Source organism: Hydra viridissima, unplaced genomic scaffold, assembly GCF_058129835.1.
Source record: "Hydra viridissima isolate aposymbiotic clone 2 unplaced genomic scaffold, HvirCarnegie_v1 scaffold_5, whole genome shotgun sequence".
In the NCBI taxonomy this organism is placed as follows: domain Eukaryota; kingdom Metazoa; phylum Cnidaria; class Hydrozoa; order Anthoathecata; family Hydridae; genus Hydra; species Hydra viridissima.
The window spans coordinates 11,097,183-11,113,486 of NW_028324304.1; the positions used below are offsets into that span (position 1 = coordinate 11,097,183).

The 16,304-nt window shown below is 30.4% G+C and overlaps 2 protein-coding genes and 1 non-coding gene across 3 annotated transcripts; all 3 read left to right on the forward strand.

Annotated features, from left to right (window-relative positions):
• The first annotated feature begins 4,121 nt into the window (after positions 1 to 4,121).
• LOC145189552 (uncharacterized) lies at positions 4,122 to 5,352 on the forward strand. The gene is made up of 2 exons (XM_090087222.1): positions 4,122 to 4,445; positions 4,700 to 5,352. Exons 1-2 carry the CDS (start codon positions 4,250 to 4,252, stop codon positions 5,260 to 5,262), a joined length of 759 nt encoding a protein of 252 aa, XP_089943348.1. The 5' UTR covers positions 4,122 to 4,249; the 3' UTR covers positions 5,263 to 5,352.
• A 4,549-nt stretch (positions 5,353 to 9,901) lies between these two features.
• On the forward strand, positions 9,902 to 12,350 carry LOC145189525 (basic helix-loop-helix neural transcription factor TAP-like). The gene is made up of 3 exons (XM_080066181.2): positions 9,902 to 10,054; positions 10,232 to 11,319; positions 12,011 to 12,350. Exons 2-3 carry the CDS (start codon positions 10,906 to 10,908, stop codon positions 12,110 to 12,112), a joined length of 516 nt encoding a protein of 171 aa, XP_079922307.2. The 5' UTR covers positions 9,902 to 10,054; positions 10,232 to 10,905; the 3' UTR covers positions 12,113 to 12,350.
• Positions 12,351 to 15,067: 2,717 nt separating this feature from the next.
• Positions 15,068 to 15,139, forward strand: Trnag-ucc (transfer RNA glycine (anticodon UCC)). The gene has a single exon. It is a non-coding gene; the product is annotated as a tRNA-Gly (tRNA).
• The last annotated feature ends 1,165 nt before the right edge of the window (positions 15,140 to 16,304 follow it).

Below are 16,304 nucleotides of genomic sequence, written 5' to 3' on the forward strand. Positions count from 1 at the left end.
CCTCATAAATTATTAACTAATTACACCTCATAAATTATTAGCTTTTTACACCATCATAAATTATTAACTAATTACACCTCATAAATTATTAACTAATTACACCTCATAAATTATTAACTAATTACACCTCATAAATTATTAACTAATTACACCTTTACACCTCATAAATTATTAACGGAAAGTAAATATGTCATCGTTTCTTGCGTCGAGCATCACGACTCAAAAGTTTACGACTCAAATTCTTTTGTATTGAACTTTTGTATTAAACTTGTTTCTAAAAAATAGAAGAAACATAAGTTACTGACGTGATAACGTTAGTTTTAAAAGCCCAGTGAACTTAAACTTTCTTAGCATAAGAAAGTTTAAATTCATATGAATTAAATTGTGTCTAAAGAACGATGTCTTGTCAGTAAAGATTTTTTCATCAATAAAATTGAATAGGCGAGCTAAATATTAACTTTTTTAAACACTGATTTCAAATATACTTGAGATTTGGACGTGCCGAAGTTTTTGAGAAAATACCGACCGTATTTTGGTGTTTTTTTTGTGTGATTCATGAGTGACCTTTAAGAAAAATCAATATACCCAGTTGAGGCAATATGAAATTCTATTGATAAATAAATGCAACTGACATTCCACTTTTATGCATCAATCTTTGTATGATTCATCAAGCTCTGTATGATTCATCAAGCTTTGTATGATTCATCGAGCTCTGTATGATTCATCAAGCTCTGTATGATTCATCAAGCTTTGTATGATTCATCAAGCTTTGTATGGTTAAAAATCTTTAGCACAATAACGCTAGTTAAACACTTTAAAGAATCTAAGTATGAGTTTTTTAGAAAATGATTTCTGAAAAAACGATGTATAAAGTTAAATATTTAAATTCTTCATAAAATTCAATAAAATTTTCAATATTATTCACAATAAAATTTTATTCATAAAAATAATAATTTTATTCACAAAAAGATCAGAAACCATCAGGGTTTACTTTAACTCTAAACGTTTTTTCTCTCTCTAATGTACACTAAGATGTTTTTTCTCTCTCTAATGTACACTTTGATGTTTTTAATGTACTCTAAGATGTTTTTGAAAACTTATAAACACGGAACTTTGTTTAACAATGGGCAAGTATTCTATTCTTAAAATCAAAACCACCCATGTGCATGACTTAAAAAATGTAATTGTTAAAAATAAGCCAAAAGATTATTTTCATTGAATTGTCAACCATTTTGGTCACAATTTAATAAAATCCGTAGTTAAGTTTGATTTAGCTATAAGAATTTATTTAACCTCAAAAAATATGAGATGTATTTTGTAAGATCATGCAACTGAGGTTTTTTAAGATCATGCAACTGAGGTTTTATAAGATCATGCAAATGAGATCTTGATTTTACTGCTTTACTATAAATAAATGAAAAAGCGCAGATATGGGTACAGAACGGAAATGCAGAAAATCCCCACTGGTAAAATGTGATGATAAAGTAGGAAAAAGATATTAAACAAAGGATTTCAATTTCGCCCATATGTTCCTTAGAGTTTATACATTTTAATCCACACAATTTTTGTAAAGTTATTGCTCAGCCTCTTATAGTAATTTATGTTCATGCTACACTTAAGAAAAACTAGGTCATTTTTTTTACCTTTTTATCTTTCATTCGAGCTCTATAAGGTTGTATGAAAAATCGTTAACTACTAAAAACTTGCTTAACTGAAGCTCAAGAAATTGTAATGCCAAACACTTTTTCAAATAGCACATGCAAATAAATTTTTTTCTTTCAGCTCAGATCAGAAAGTAAATAAATTGTTAACACCTTAAACAGTGCAGATAGCTTGTTTGGGTGCCAAGATACAGCAGATTGAGTAGCACTTCTAAAAATTGTGCAATGAAAAAGTCGCATGAATAGAACAGAAGTAATTTTGTATTTTTCTATCATCCGTATATTGAACTGTTTTTAAATGGCATTGAAATATGTATGTATGTATGTATGTATGTATGTATGTATGTATGTATGTATGTATGTATGTATGTATGTATGTATGTATGTATGTATGTATGTATGTATGTATGTATGTATGTATGTATGTATGTATGTATGTATGTATGTATGTATGTATGTATGTATGTATGTATGTATGTATGTATGTATGTATGTATGTATGTATGTATGTATGTATGTATGTATGTATGTATGTATGTATGTATGTATGTATGTATGTATGTATGTATGTATGTATGTATGTATGTATGTATGTATGTATGTATGTATGTATATATAAGATGAAGTAAAAAAACAAAGTACTAAACAAATCTTAATTCTTTTGTTGTTGTTGTTTTATGCGGTCTTGAAAAAATCTATCAACAAAAAGTTATCATTTAAAATCAGTACCAGAGTTTGAAATCAGACTGCTCTTTTATTCATAATTTTGCATGTGTAGTTAAGCATCTACACATGAATTATAATTGAGCTCAATTAATCTGGGGTAATTATTCAGTTAAGTGGCATTAAAAAATATATATCTTGAAGGGTTTTTTGTTTTTGTTACAAATGCGTCAGATAAATACACTCTCGCCCACAGATGAAAAAAATATATTAAAATGAGTTTCACTATTTCATAATGATCTCATTAAATAATTTATGAGTTTTTTTACATAAACTTATAATTCCTTTGAAAAGAAAAACAAAATAAGAAATAAAAGCACCATAATATTTTACAACGAAATTTATTATGTGAATTACTGTCTTACTGTAGGAGAATGACGAAAAACTTAAATAGGATACTGGCAGTTTACACAAGAAAAAAAAGCTGAAAATAGTGAAATGTTTATATCTTTGCCGCCACACGAGTTCATGCAGATGTGCTTGAAAAAGAGCCTCTGAGTGCCGAATTGTTGCCTTAGTTTACGTTTGAGTCGCATCCAGATTTTCTAAACGTTTTGAGTTTGAACTTTTTATTGTTTAAAGAACTCACAAAATGTTTGGTGGATGATAATTTCGTGGAAATATATACCGTCATGATTATTCCCAACTCCGCCACATGACGAACGTCAATCAGAAACAATATGGGTTCCAGAATATATTACAGAATGAGTTCTTTAAGGGTTTTTGCAGTACGATTCGGAATTTCGCATAAAAAACATCTACGAGAATTTCTTTCAATTTCTCCGAAAACCCAATGACCAGGGCGCAATTATTCACGATGGTATTTTCTGTAAAAAAAATTATATTCATTGATTTCAACAACATATGGTGTACCGTCGACATTAATTCAACCAATGGCTTACAGGTTTGTTTCTGTATCAACCTCGCAGACCTTTCGGCAAAAATTAACCCAATCAGTTAGTGCTGCACTACCGTGGATGCCTGTGTCATGTTGGTTATCAGCCTGTGGTACATTGCGGCTCTAGTCGTAAATATTAAGTAGAAACTGTCTTAGCAGCAACCTACTCTTACTAAGAAATGACCCTTCAGGAACACTTGGTCACTTTTTCCAGTTTTTGCCAAACCAACGAGAAGCCTAAGTTGCATTTTTATATGAATTTTAGCCAAAAGAAATGCGTCATATCTTACAATGCAAATTATTCTTAATAAGTTTTCTTTTTGCAAACCACTTAAGAAAGTCCCCTTGATTCTTCTAGAGTATTGCATAAATCAAAAAAAGTCTAGTGTTTTCGTAATATTTCGTCATGGCCCAGGATTTCTTGTGCTTCGACTATAACTGTTGGTGCGTTGGCCTACCACGTGGCATTTTTCCGACTAAGTCCAAGCAAATTCATACTTAAAACTTAAAAAAGTTTTGTTTTTGTTCATTAAAAGTTATCAAAAAAATAGAAACTTTTTTTTTTTGTTTGTTAAAGAAATTAAAACGATTCCTTTTTTACATTACTAAGATAAAATTTAAAAATAAAATGTAAAGTTAAATTGTAAAGTTTTTTCTTTTAATTTGGCAACGATAACTATATGTTTGAAGGAAATTTGTAAATTTTAAATAGAACAGTTATCTTTATTTTCAGGTTTAAATTTTTATCAAATTATGGTTACTTATGCGATGTAATTATGTAAAGTATGTAATTATGTACCTTTTTGTTTTAAAAGAAAAAAACTCCTCCGTAAGTGTTAGTAAAAGCATAAGATAAAATTATTTTAGGCCGCTTAACTGAGGAATACCCTTGAAAGACTACCTAATATAGTTTAATATATTGTGTTTCTCATCTATTATATAAAGTTATTTTTAAAAAAATGCAAATATGACAAGCAGTTCAGATTTATTTGCAAGGCAAATTGAGCAACAAAAGCAGAGCTCTAAGCAAACTAAAGCATACGAAAACATTAATGATGATAGTAAAGAAGCTAAAGAGCAAGAACATGTCTTTTGGGCAAGAAGAGAAGAATTAGACACTGCTGGAGAGGTTGAAATAAGCAGCTCTTTAAAAGAAGACCAAGGTTCTTTTTTTAAAAAAATATATCATGATATAGCAAATTTGTTCATGTGCAGTTTATAGATAATTGTTTGCAAGAATATTCACTAAACTTAAGTTTTATATGCATGTCAGATTCCTTTTTTTTATCTTTCTACAGTGACTTCCCTTAACTTTTTTTAACCTTTAAATTTTCCTTTATTAGGTTAGACTTTTTTTAACTTTTTAAAAAATTTGTTGGGAAACCATACATGTATGTTAAACCTATTCAAATTTCAGATGAGCTGTCTTTGGAGACACCATTCAATAATTCTTCTGATGCATCAACTATAAATATAGAAGATATTTGTGCTTCAAAGAAGGTTTCAGAACTAAATATTGACAGCAATTTTCTTGACCAACAGCGTTTAAATGAGAAACGTGAAACAGAGAAATTGCAAGAGAAGCTCATGAATGATGAATACCAAAAAGCTATTGGTTATTTACTCTGCTCTAGCAAATCAAAAAGTGGAAAGCAAAAAAAAAAGCAAACAATGACAGCCTACTTATTTTTCTGTAGACGCTATCGCTCAAAAATAGTTGCTCGAAATCCGAAACTGACATTTGCTCAGATAAGTAAACTGTTGTCCCATATGTGGCGCAATGCATCTGAGCCTGAAAAAAATACCTACCGGTTAAAGCTTGAACAGCATCGGACAAAAGTTAATGCAATTGTTGAAAAAAATTTAATAGAAAAAATGAAAATAGTAAAACAACAAAAGCTTTTGGATAACATGCACAAGAATGAGGAAACTTGTGATGTTACACAAGAGTCTATTTTTAGGACACTTCAAAGTGATTAAAGTAGTCAATTATGATGACTTTGGATGGTTTTTCTTTCCTATATTATATCTTTACTATATTATGAATAAAAGGTCTTATTTTATTTAGTTTCTAAATGTTTTTTTGTTTTTTGTGGGTTTTTTTTTCCAAAAAGCTATCAATGCTAACTTTAAATTGTCTGAGATACATCTATGATTTGATACAGATTCAACTTTAGATGTCTCTGACTGTTGCCTCCACCTTTTGCCACTACTCCTCTATTTAAATTATTTATATACAAGACATGTTTCTATTCATATATTATGAAATAGAAACAGAGCGAAAAGTTTTGAAGAATCTTCAGATATCTGAAGATGCTTGTTCATATTTCCAGGTAGTTTTTTTTATGTAAATTTGTTTATGTAAATAATTTTCTATAAATTAAAACTTTTTTTTATAATTATTTTAAGTAATTATTTTTCATAATTACTATAATAAATTATTTTCATTAATTTCAGCGTATTATAATTATGTTAGACTAAATTAAGTATGGACAGGCATGTTGAAATCTTTAAAAAATTTTATTCAAGTGTTTTTGCATTGTATCCTAACAACTTTAATTGTTATTTTGTTAATCCACTTCATAAAAATTTCAAATCTAATTAAGTTCAGCGCTCTCAAGTAAACAAGGTAGCACTATTCAAATTTAAGATCTCTAGGGCATTGAGCATAAGGTAAGTTTAAGATCAAGGATAGATCTCAAGGGAAATATCACTGCCCTCGGAGCTATGAGTTTTGTTAAAAAATAGATCATTTGTATGATTATTCACTTGAAGAAAACTAGGTTCTCTATCACTTATCTCAAGCTCTTTGCGGTCGCATAAACAATTCACAACGACAAAAAAAAAATACTGAGTCCCGATTGTTCGTTACAACTCCTCTTATAGATACAGCATATAAAATAAAATTTCAAGGGTTGTTTCGCTCTTATGAAGTGAAGAGAGCTTTGCATGTTTTTCTAGAAGTGATCTATCAAAAATTTTTTAGAGAAAAAATATACTGCCATTCAAACGGCTCTTTCAACCAAAAAAAAAAAACTCAAAAAGCTTTTTTTTGATGACTAAGACTTTATTCCTGCATTTTCCCATTTCTGATTCTATTTTATGCCTTTTGATCTTAGAATTTTTATCTGAGCTATCCTTTTAGTAAACTGCTGATTATATACAAAATAGGCTAAAAGAGAGGTCCAGTACTTCCCCGTGATCTAAATAACGTGAACATTATCATCTACACCCTGAGTTGTTTAGTCATCTAAAGTTTCCACATCACCTTCATTATTTTCTATTTCAACGCCTTCTTCATTAATGGTAAATCTAAATATTCTAAAAACATTTTTGAATGCCTTTTTGGTAACAATGTGCACTACTTATCCTTTCAGTTGACTTTGATCCACATTTCTCAGCAGCTATGCATACCCCAGCGTGAGACCCCAAAAAAGACATTAATGAGAGCAGCATGTTCAGTGGTTTATAGAAGACAAATGAGTTGGTTGTGATGAGTGACATTCGATGTGCCCGTACTTAAATGGTTACTGATACAAGCTTGTATCTGCAGAACACAATCAGTTGGGGATTCGATATGGAAAACACAATCAGTTGGGGATTCGCTATTGAAAGCACCGCATGCATTTATAACGTTTTTCTTGTATGATCTAATCATATTTTATGGTTTTTAACAGCACTTACTTTTCTAGCATTGCATTGTATGGTTCAGTACTTACTTTTGTAGCATTGTCGACTAGTGACTTGTATTTTCTATAAAAAATCAATGATTATAAATTTTTTCATAGAAAATGCAACCGTGGGTAATAAAAACCTGGTCAATAGGTTTTCGACTAAGTAAAGTTAAGACCTCATTAGTAACTATATACTATTAAAAGCAATAATTTTCTTTTGCCTATTGTATCTAATACTTATATTTTTATATGTATCAGATATTGTATATCAATTTCTGCAACAAAAATTAACAACCACAACTTTAATTACAATGCTTACATGTCTGCACTCTTTTGCTCCAAATGGTTGGTGAAGGAACTTCAACGTTCCACACTTTACAGTAATTTTTCTTTACACTTGCACACTACTTTCTGTCTTTAGAAAACAAATGTCACAAAATGCAAATAATACAACACTTGGCTCTTCAGTTGCCTTTTCCAATTAGTTGTCGACACTTGGCTAAAACAACAATCTAAAAGTCACAATTATTCACAACGTTAATACAACTGATTGTAGAAAACTGCAGATAATATGATATTATTAGATTGGGAAAATAAAAAAAAAGTTACAATGTTGTTGTTATGGAGAGTATAACATTAAAAAACAGTGTTTTAAAAAATAGTTCTCTACAAAATTAAAAAATCATAGACACACGTGGTTACCAATAAGTAAATCACAAGAAAGCCAAAATTAGTGTCAACATTTATACTTCGGACCTTGGGGCTTGTTTAAGTCAGTTTACAACTTAGCAGAAACCAGTTGCTTTTTATACCACGGAGAGCTTTTATCAGCGTCATTTGTTTTATAAAAGGATGTTTGATATCCTTTATAACTTCCACCTTTGCATCTATCACTAGAGGCTGAGGATTTTGTTATCGAGTTGACAAGAACCACTTTTTTCAAAAAAGAGAGTCTATAAATTTTAAATTTTAAAAGGATTATGGCATAATTATTTTACCTAATGTCAAAAAACCTCTGATTGGGTAATGCTAAAAAACCTCTGATTGGGTAAACTTTAAGTTTATTTACGTTGTCTAAACATTTTAGTTTTACAAAAGTTTAAAGATCATCCAAGTCATTCAAGCTAGTAGCTATCGAAGATGATTTACCTTTTTGTTATGATACATAGCGCGTTAGTTAACACAAATCTGTCGTAATTATGGTTGAGCTTTTACTGAGAATTTACTGGCTAATCGGTAAAATTGTTTTGTCGATTTACTGATGAACTGATGTCAATAAATTTCGGAAAATAATGGTTTTTAAAAAATGTTCAAGAATGCTTGAAATATCTCAAGTTTTAGTGAGACTTTTCTACTGCTACATTGTTTGTTACAAAAATTAGATCTAGAATGAGTGACGACTTATTTTTCGGCATAACCATTTTATAGGTTTTATAGGTTTTTATAGGTTTATAGAATTTTTTTTACCGTTTTTTACTGGTAAAAAAATTCGGTCAAAACCCAACCCTAATAGTGATTTAATAAACTTGTGTTAATAGCTGCATAGTTGGTAAAACAATATAATAAATAAATAAATAGCATATTTTTTCAAATTTCTTTTTAGATAATAGAATCTTTTCAATAAAGTTACGCGTAGTTAATCTTCTGATCAGGTTATGATTTTATTCGATTGTTTCATGATTCTTGCCTTTCAAACAAGATATTCGGACGTACCAGGGCGTACCAAACACATTTGCTGATCTTTTCCTCAGTTATGCTTTTGGCACTGAGGTTAGAATTTTCAGCTTTTGTTTATATTCAAAAACGAATAGTTGATTGAAGTAACTAAATAATCATACTAAAATTAAGCTTTTTCAATATTAAAAGGTGAGCATTGCAAAAAAAAAAAAAAAGGGCCAATGTGGCAGACTGTAAACAGGGCCGTCAAAACCAATTTTAAAGTGTAATAATGAGAAAGAAAGCTAGAACTACAAATTTAATTCGTAAAACCTCTGTCAAGGGTTGCATAAAATAAAAATTTCTATATGCTGACTAATGAATAGGTTACAGCAAAGTTATGCTAAAGCCATGCTTTTTTTAATCAAGAAAAAAAAACTATCGTAACAGCTGATGACCTGTATCATCCTGAAAACTCGGTTAACAGTTAACAATAACCAGTTGTAGAGATACAAGCTGAATAAATACCATAGGTTTCATTGATACCATTTTTTAAAAGTTTTAGTCAACCTTTATCTTCCTCTTTTTTTTCTTCTTGTTTCTTAAAAAAGATCAAATGAAGTTCGTTTTTAGAAAAAGTCAATCTTCATTTAAAGCTTGTCGATTTTTACTAAACCACATTACGAAATTTTAAGTTTCACAATTTTTCTTCACTATGGTAAAGCTCGACTAATTTGGAGTATTTACATAGTTTAAAACTAGTCATATTTGCATTAACACCTAGACGTCCCATATCTTCTGCATAGGTGACGGAGCATATCTTCTGCGTAGGTGGCGAGGCATACGTTTTAGATGAGAAGATTAAGAGAAAGGGTCTGCTTTTTAGAATATTTTGTAGACAATGTAAATCACCTCATAAGCTAACTTAAAATTGGTGTTTTTATGAAAGACCTTCCAATCATATACTCCTCGATTTAAGATGAATATTAGTGTAACTTTTTTTCTCTCTATTTTCTGATCGTCTAAACCTAAAAATTATACCATTTTGATGTTCTTTCAAATAAAAGTTTTATTAAAATCAGTTTAGGATGAAATTTCATAAAATGTTGATTCTTTAGTCATGTCACACACGCGCTGATCGCGTGGTAAGTTTTCTCTTATAGAGTAAACACATTTTCCTATTTTATAAAGAAGTTCCCAGGCTGAATCAAAAGAAAATGATCAGGAGTAAACAAGTATGAGAAGGTTTGTTTAGTAACATATTTGATGCTGTGTTTGGTGTTTTTATTGTTCAAATTTAAAAAAAGATTTCGTTCGATGAGTGAGTTGTAACAGAATTAGAAGCGTGTTAAAACACTAAGTTATAAATATAATTACAAAATGAATGGGAGAATTGATTATATGAAAGAGGCAACTTGTCGCATTAAGAACTTCCTCTTTCTGTAAGTTTTAAATAAAAATTTTAATTAATAAATAAAAAATAAATGATTAAAAGCAATAAAAATTATTTCCCAAAGTCTTCTAGTTCGTAATCGTATTTTTTTAAGGTAAGACTTGATGTTTTTGATGGAAATAAATCTTCTAGATAATATATGCTTTATTTTTTTATTCTTCGTTAGAAAAATTTTGACCCGAGGGAATTGTTATCAATTTGCGTAACTAACTCTTTTTTTCTATTCATTTTTGCATGTTCTTTTTTTATTTTCTTTTACTCATCAAGTTTTTTGTTGCAAATCTAATTAACGCCTTTTGTTAAGTTAACCGTAGGTTTAAAATGGTTGCTGTGTGGTTTAGAAGTATTTAGAAGAGTAAACAATTTCATAGCCAGATGCATTGTTCTTAAGTATTATGATTCTATCAAAAAAATCTGGGAACTAGTTTGAAAGGTTCATTGGGAACATGGCCTAACATTCGAATTATTATATTTGATTTTAATTTTCCCTTAATCCACCACGAGGCGTTTGAATTAAATGTCAATATCGTTTTTTTATGATCAAAGCATTTTGTTGTCGAATGAGAATCGATTTCATTTCTTTGTTTTAAAAAACACGTGTAACGAGAAAATATAATAAAACTATAGCTCTTTAAACTTGCAAAACAATAAACATTCAAGGTTTGCAGGCGCGAAAAGTAGCAGCGGTTTCTCATATAAAAGGTTGTAACATTATGGTCAGCAGTAGTTGAAAATTGGCCAGCAGTTAAACTGTACAGCGGAGAATAACTCTCGTTTACACTCAGCCTCGAAGTCAATTTAACTTTTTTTCTCCGGAAAACTCGCAGGAATCTTTTTACAATGAAAATGCCAGCATACCAAGCTTTGAGAGAAGATGACTGTTCTGAATGTTTATGTCCTTCACCAACTACTTCAGAGGAAAGTTCCCCACTCAAGACTCTGCATGGTAAAGCGGACCGATCAAAACGTTTAAAAGCAAGCGCTAGAGAAAGAAGGCGGCGTCACGTTTTAAACGATGCTCTTGAAAATCTTCGTAGAAAAGTTCCAGTGAACAACGAGAGATCAAAACACAAGCTTTCAAAGATTGAAGTTCTACGAATGGCAATTGATTATATTGCTATGCTCAGTTATTATCTGGACTATTCTACTTTACCAGCATACGAGAATGTTACGGATAATCGTTCACGAATTTGCAGTTTAACTTTCGATAAATTAGCTGAAGAACACCCGACGCAACAGTTAAGAGCTTATCAGGTAATTTTTTTTTTTCTTTTTTGTATTAAAAAGAACGGGTTTTTTATTTACTGTATTTTATAAATGATAATTACGGCTTCGATATATCGTATTATTAGCAGCGTCGTTGTAATTTATGGCAAAAGAAAAAAAAACTATTTTTTTAATCATAAATAAATTTCTACTAACTTATAATTTTCAAAATGAATTTCCAGTTAAAAATCTAAAATTCTTTTTCTTTAGCTGTTCATTTTTTAACAGGTGTAAAATTATGTTCTACATTATTTAGCACTTTTCCTTATGTTTTACTTAATTATAAGTTCGGTGCCGTTGAATTTTATAAGCCTTTTGAGATACAAATTAAATTAATTTCATTTATCAACTCAAGAACGAAACAGTCTAGACACTGTGACTGCTGTCGCCATTTTTCACAAAAAACAATTTAAACGTCGTTTTATTGACTTTATCAACCTCTGATCAAATCTTTTAATTGAATTCAAAATTTAAGGAGAAAGAAGTAAAACAGCTGGAATACAAATCTAAAAAATATACTAAAATTATAAACAATAGTAAACGATGAATAATATATCTAAAGTTAGCAAATGCTCTCTTTATATACATTTAAAAGAACGATTATTTTGAACTGATTTTTTACATATGATATGATTATATGATCATCATTTATATGTTTTAAATAAATAATTCTTTTTAGTTGCCAATATCTAATACACACCCAAACGCGCAAGAATTTACAACGCCTCTGGAGTATTTTAATGACGTCGAATTCTGTTTGGAAAATTTTCTTCGTCAGTAACAATAATCGTTTTATAAAACAAAAAGGCGGAATCTCTTGGTATACGGCAGCAGTTACTAAAGACTTCTTAAAGTATGAGAGATCGTAGCGGTATAATATGTTTGAACACCATGGTAACAGCCGATTATTTCAAAGAATCTATACGCTAGGTGCAATGGGAAGTGCAGAACTTGTAAATACAAATTTGTATATATATTATCTATAACAGTTTTAATATAAATCTTTCTACTCAAGCAAACATTGTCACCTTCACGTTAACACGATACGTGTGTCTTCAAGTAATCGCGAAATTCTATTAAAATGTTGTTTTTTTTATTTTAGAAAAAAAAAAAAAAAACGCATTAAAAGAAAAGAATTCATAAATTTATTAGTTTAGAGAGTGTGATGTGTAACTTGATACTTGATACAGAGAGTGTGATGTGTAACTTGATACAGTGATAAATTAATTTTAGTTAAAAGTTTAACTAAAATAGTGAGCAATTTAAAATCTATTTGCCGAATTTTGGATTAAAATAGTCGCTCAAAATTAAAATGCCGGATTAAAATTGTCCCTTTTATTCAAAAATAATCTTACAGGGAAGTATAATCACACTCAGAGATTTATACCTGTGCTCCTCAACAACTATGGTGGTGTATAACCTACTTTAATTATATACAATATAAAAACAACATAATAATTAATTTTTAACATAAAATTTAGCTTTTAAGTTTTAATTTGTTACGTTTCATAAACAAGATAAATAAATTTTGAGTTCCATCTGTTTCTTTAAAATCATTATTTTGTAACTACATAATTATGATATAAATAATCTCTTCTGCGAAATATTCCTTATCATCGTCATCTTAGGGATTGAAAAGGAGATACTAAAAGTTAAGCAAGTTAAAAAAATGTATGAAGTAAATCAATTTGTTTTTTTTCCCTGAAGCTTTTCACCATCGAGACCATCGAGATCATCGAATTCAAATGAGAAGATCAAAAATGTGATGGTTAATACTTTTACTTTAATTTTATGGTTTTTTTTCATATTTACTTTAAATAGGGTCTCTACTTCCGACTTTTCTCATAGCAGCATGGAAGTATCTGGTTAAGTAGTTTGGTTAAGTATTTGGTTAAGTATTTTTCATCGCAGGGTTCGTTATTCAAAAAGTTAGCAAATCAGATTTAATCTGAAAATACCATCAATTGGAAAAAAAAGATTTTATTTTATAAGGAAAAAAATTCCACTTTTACTAAATATTCGTCTTTGAAAGACGTCCTTTTTTTTTTTTTCTTTCAATTAACAAAAACTGCTTTTAAAAAATCAACGAAACTTTCAATAAAAATGTTAACTTTAACCAAATAGTGAAAAATTAAAACTTCTTTGAACAAATTTTATCAGGTTGTCCAAAGAGTAAGCTGTTCTTTAGCGGGAAATGGATTAAAATAACCAGCATCAGAGCTCAATCGAATCCAGCACTAAATTTTTTGCATGCACTTTGTTTTTTTTCCATAATAGCAAATTGGTTTGATAGAGTGTTTAAGGTTTTCGATTTGCCCCTTACCGCAGTTTTTAGCTGTGGCAAATCCATTAAGTGCATGTAATATATGCAAATACAACAAAAGTTTGTAGTAAGTTTTTTAAAGATAATTTAAAAAAGTATATTCAATGCCCTATCAAAAGATTAAAAAAGCTATAAATAGTAAAAAAAAATCTGTCTGCTTTGCCAGTAAAGCAGAATTTGAAGAAGCCCTCATCGTTTTATCGAGATCTACATCGTTTCATTGTAACCTACAGATTCTTGGAAACAAAAACACAGAGCGTCCTGGTTTCTGGGGATTACATATCCAGAATAATTAAAAAGTGTTAACTTGCTTAACTTGCTTAACAGTTAAAAATAAAACTCAAACAGCATCGAATGACCATAGAGTGATGATCAACGCGGTATTTTGAAGTGTTTAAGCATTTCTGTTCTTCATCCCTAAAAAAAAACCTCCTAAGTCGATTGACTTTCCAATTAGTTTTTGATGTAACAGACACCAAGTCCTTTTAAAGATCTTCACACGTACGATGAGAGGATATTTTTATTCCTTAATTCATCTCTAAATCATCTCTTAATTCATCCCTAAACCATCTCTGCTCGTTCTTTAAACGGGTTGTTTTTCAAGCCGTAATTCTTGGAGGGTCAATAGCACGCGTTCTGGTGCAGTACCAAAAATATCAGTACCAGTGGTTTGAACTGGAAAACTTAGCTTGCTACATTTCTTGTCTAACTTTGTTTCTTCATTAGGCCGAAGACTGTTGCATGCTTTGCATTTACTATTATCAGTTTGGTTAACATCGAAATCCTAGTTGAAGTTTGCACGCTTAAACAATTCATCATAAGATTTTTACGTTTGACTAACAAATGCAGATCTTGTAGAGGCTGTGCAAGTTCGCCGTGTTGTTTTTTCTTTTTTTTTTTCCTTTTTTTTTTTATCGAATATTGGTAGTGTAAGATCGCAGATTGTGGTGTTTGTCACAAATAAAAAGTAGTCTCTTTTCGATGCCTGTTCATGAATGAACTCGATTTGTTTTGTTTGATGAACTCAAGTTTTCTTTCCGTTGTAATCTGAAGTCATCCTCAGACGTAGATATTTTAAATAGCGAAACAGCGTTTTGTTTTTGAAAAACACCACAGCCGAAAATGGAACAATTAGCAGCAGGAGTTTTTCATAAAAAAATACGTTTGCTAAATGAGCTAGCGAGACGCACGTGTTTGCTTACAACATAATTCACATATTAGTAGATTGCGTTATTAAAAAAAAGATTGGCAAAAGCGACCTATTAACTGACATATCTTATGATTTTGCTGGAGCATAGTTGCATTCAAAAACTTGCGATTTGTTATCACTATAGGTAGCTACAAAATCTTTAAAAAAAAATAAGAATCAATAAGAAAGTTAAATAAACTCTATTTACTATTAGTTCCAAGAAGGCGTCGGTGGTGTAACGGTTAGCATTGCTGCCTTCCAAGCAGTAGATCCGGGTTCGATTCCCGGCTGACGCACTCGTTTTGTTTTCGATTCCACGTAAGAACCACTAAATTATCTCGGTACTGTTGTCACTACGTAACAAAATTTAACTCTTTTCTTGTTCCTGGCTTAAAACTATAAATTCCCAGTTCTTTGTGACTAAACAAAATGTGAAGGAAAACATTTTCGGTGCTGAAACTTCGCTTTCGTGGTCAGGATAATAAATTTTAAACTTGGCTTTTTCATACAATAATACAAGGCGCTATTAGTTAAGCAAAGGTTTAATGACAAAAGTATCAGTTGAAAAATAGGGAAAACAAGTGAAAACAACACAGAAGTTTTTTTTTCGTTCCGCTTTTCAATGTGGAAGTGGATAGTTTACATACACTGTTGTCAGAAAGGGATTTTTATTTACAATCCTTTGCAGGTTTGTAAATAAAAATCCCTTTCTGACAACAGTGTTTGTAAACTATCCACAAATTTGGCACAAGTTTGGCACAAGTTTGGCACAAGTTTGGCACAAGTTTGGCACAAGTTTGGCACAAGTTTGGCACAAGTTTGGCACAAGTTTGGCACAAGTTTGGCACAAGTTTGGCACAAGTTTGGCAGATATGCTCGCTATTCAAACCAGGAAAAACTCCTCCGTTGTTTCCTCCGTTGCACATCAAATTAGGGCTGAGAAGCAGTTTGTTACAAGTCTTAACAAAGACTCTTTTCCAAGTTATCAGAGGCCAAATGGGTTGTAAGATGTTCTTGAAGGTCCATATCCTTGATGTGCATCTTTTTATTCAAGGAGAATATTGAATATTCAGAGGAACAAGGAGAGTGATTCCACCAAGACATAATGTACTTTGAATGCAGATATCAGGGATCTTACAATGAAAGCACGATGGGAGACTGCGTTTGAGGACTTGTACGATAAAATGTTACATTAAGCACTCGCAAATCTAGAAAAACTGTCCATTATCAATATTGTAAAATTGTTTCAAACTGAGAAAAATAAAACTTGTGCAAATCTTAAAAAATGTCTTCATATTATATCCAAAAAGTCACAAAATCTATCATAAAAATCACAAAAGTATCAGCAAAAAGTCACGAAAAAAAGCTGTTTTTTGACAAAAACTCAACTTGTAAACCTCAAAAACAAAGTTTGAAAAGAATATTGAGGTTTTCTTATGCTTTGCGTTAAAATGGATTGAG

Bases quoted from the DNA above. Each gene is read 5' to 3' on its own strand.
- LOC145189525 (XM_080066181.2), top strand. From the start codon at position 10,906: ATGAAAATGCCAGCATACCAAGCTTTGAGAGAAGATGACTGTTCTGAA. The intron at 11,320-12,010 runs GTAATTTTTTTT...AATTCTTTTTAG, and splicing joins AACAGTTAAGAGCTTATCAG to TTGCCAATATCTAATACACA.
- LOC145189552 (XM_090087222.1), top strand. From the start codon at position 4,250: ATGACAAGCAGTTCAGATTTATTTGCAAGGCAAATTGAGCAACAAAAG. The intron at 4,446-4,699 runs GTTCTTTTTTTA...TTCAAATTTCAG, and splicing joins CTCTTTAAAAGAAGACCAAG to ATGAGCTGTCTTTGGAGACA.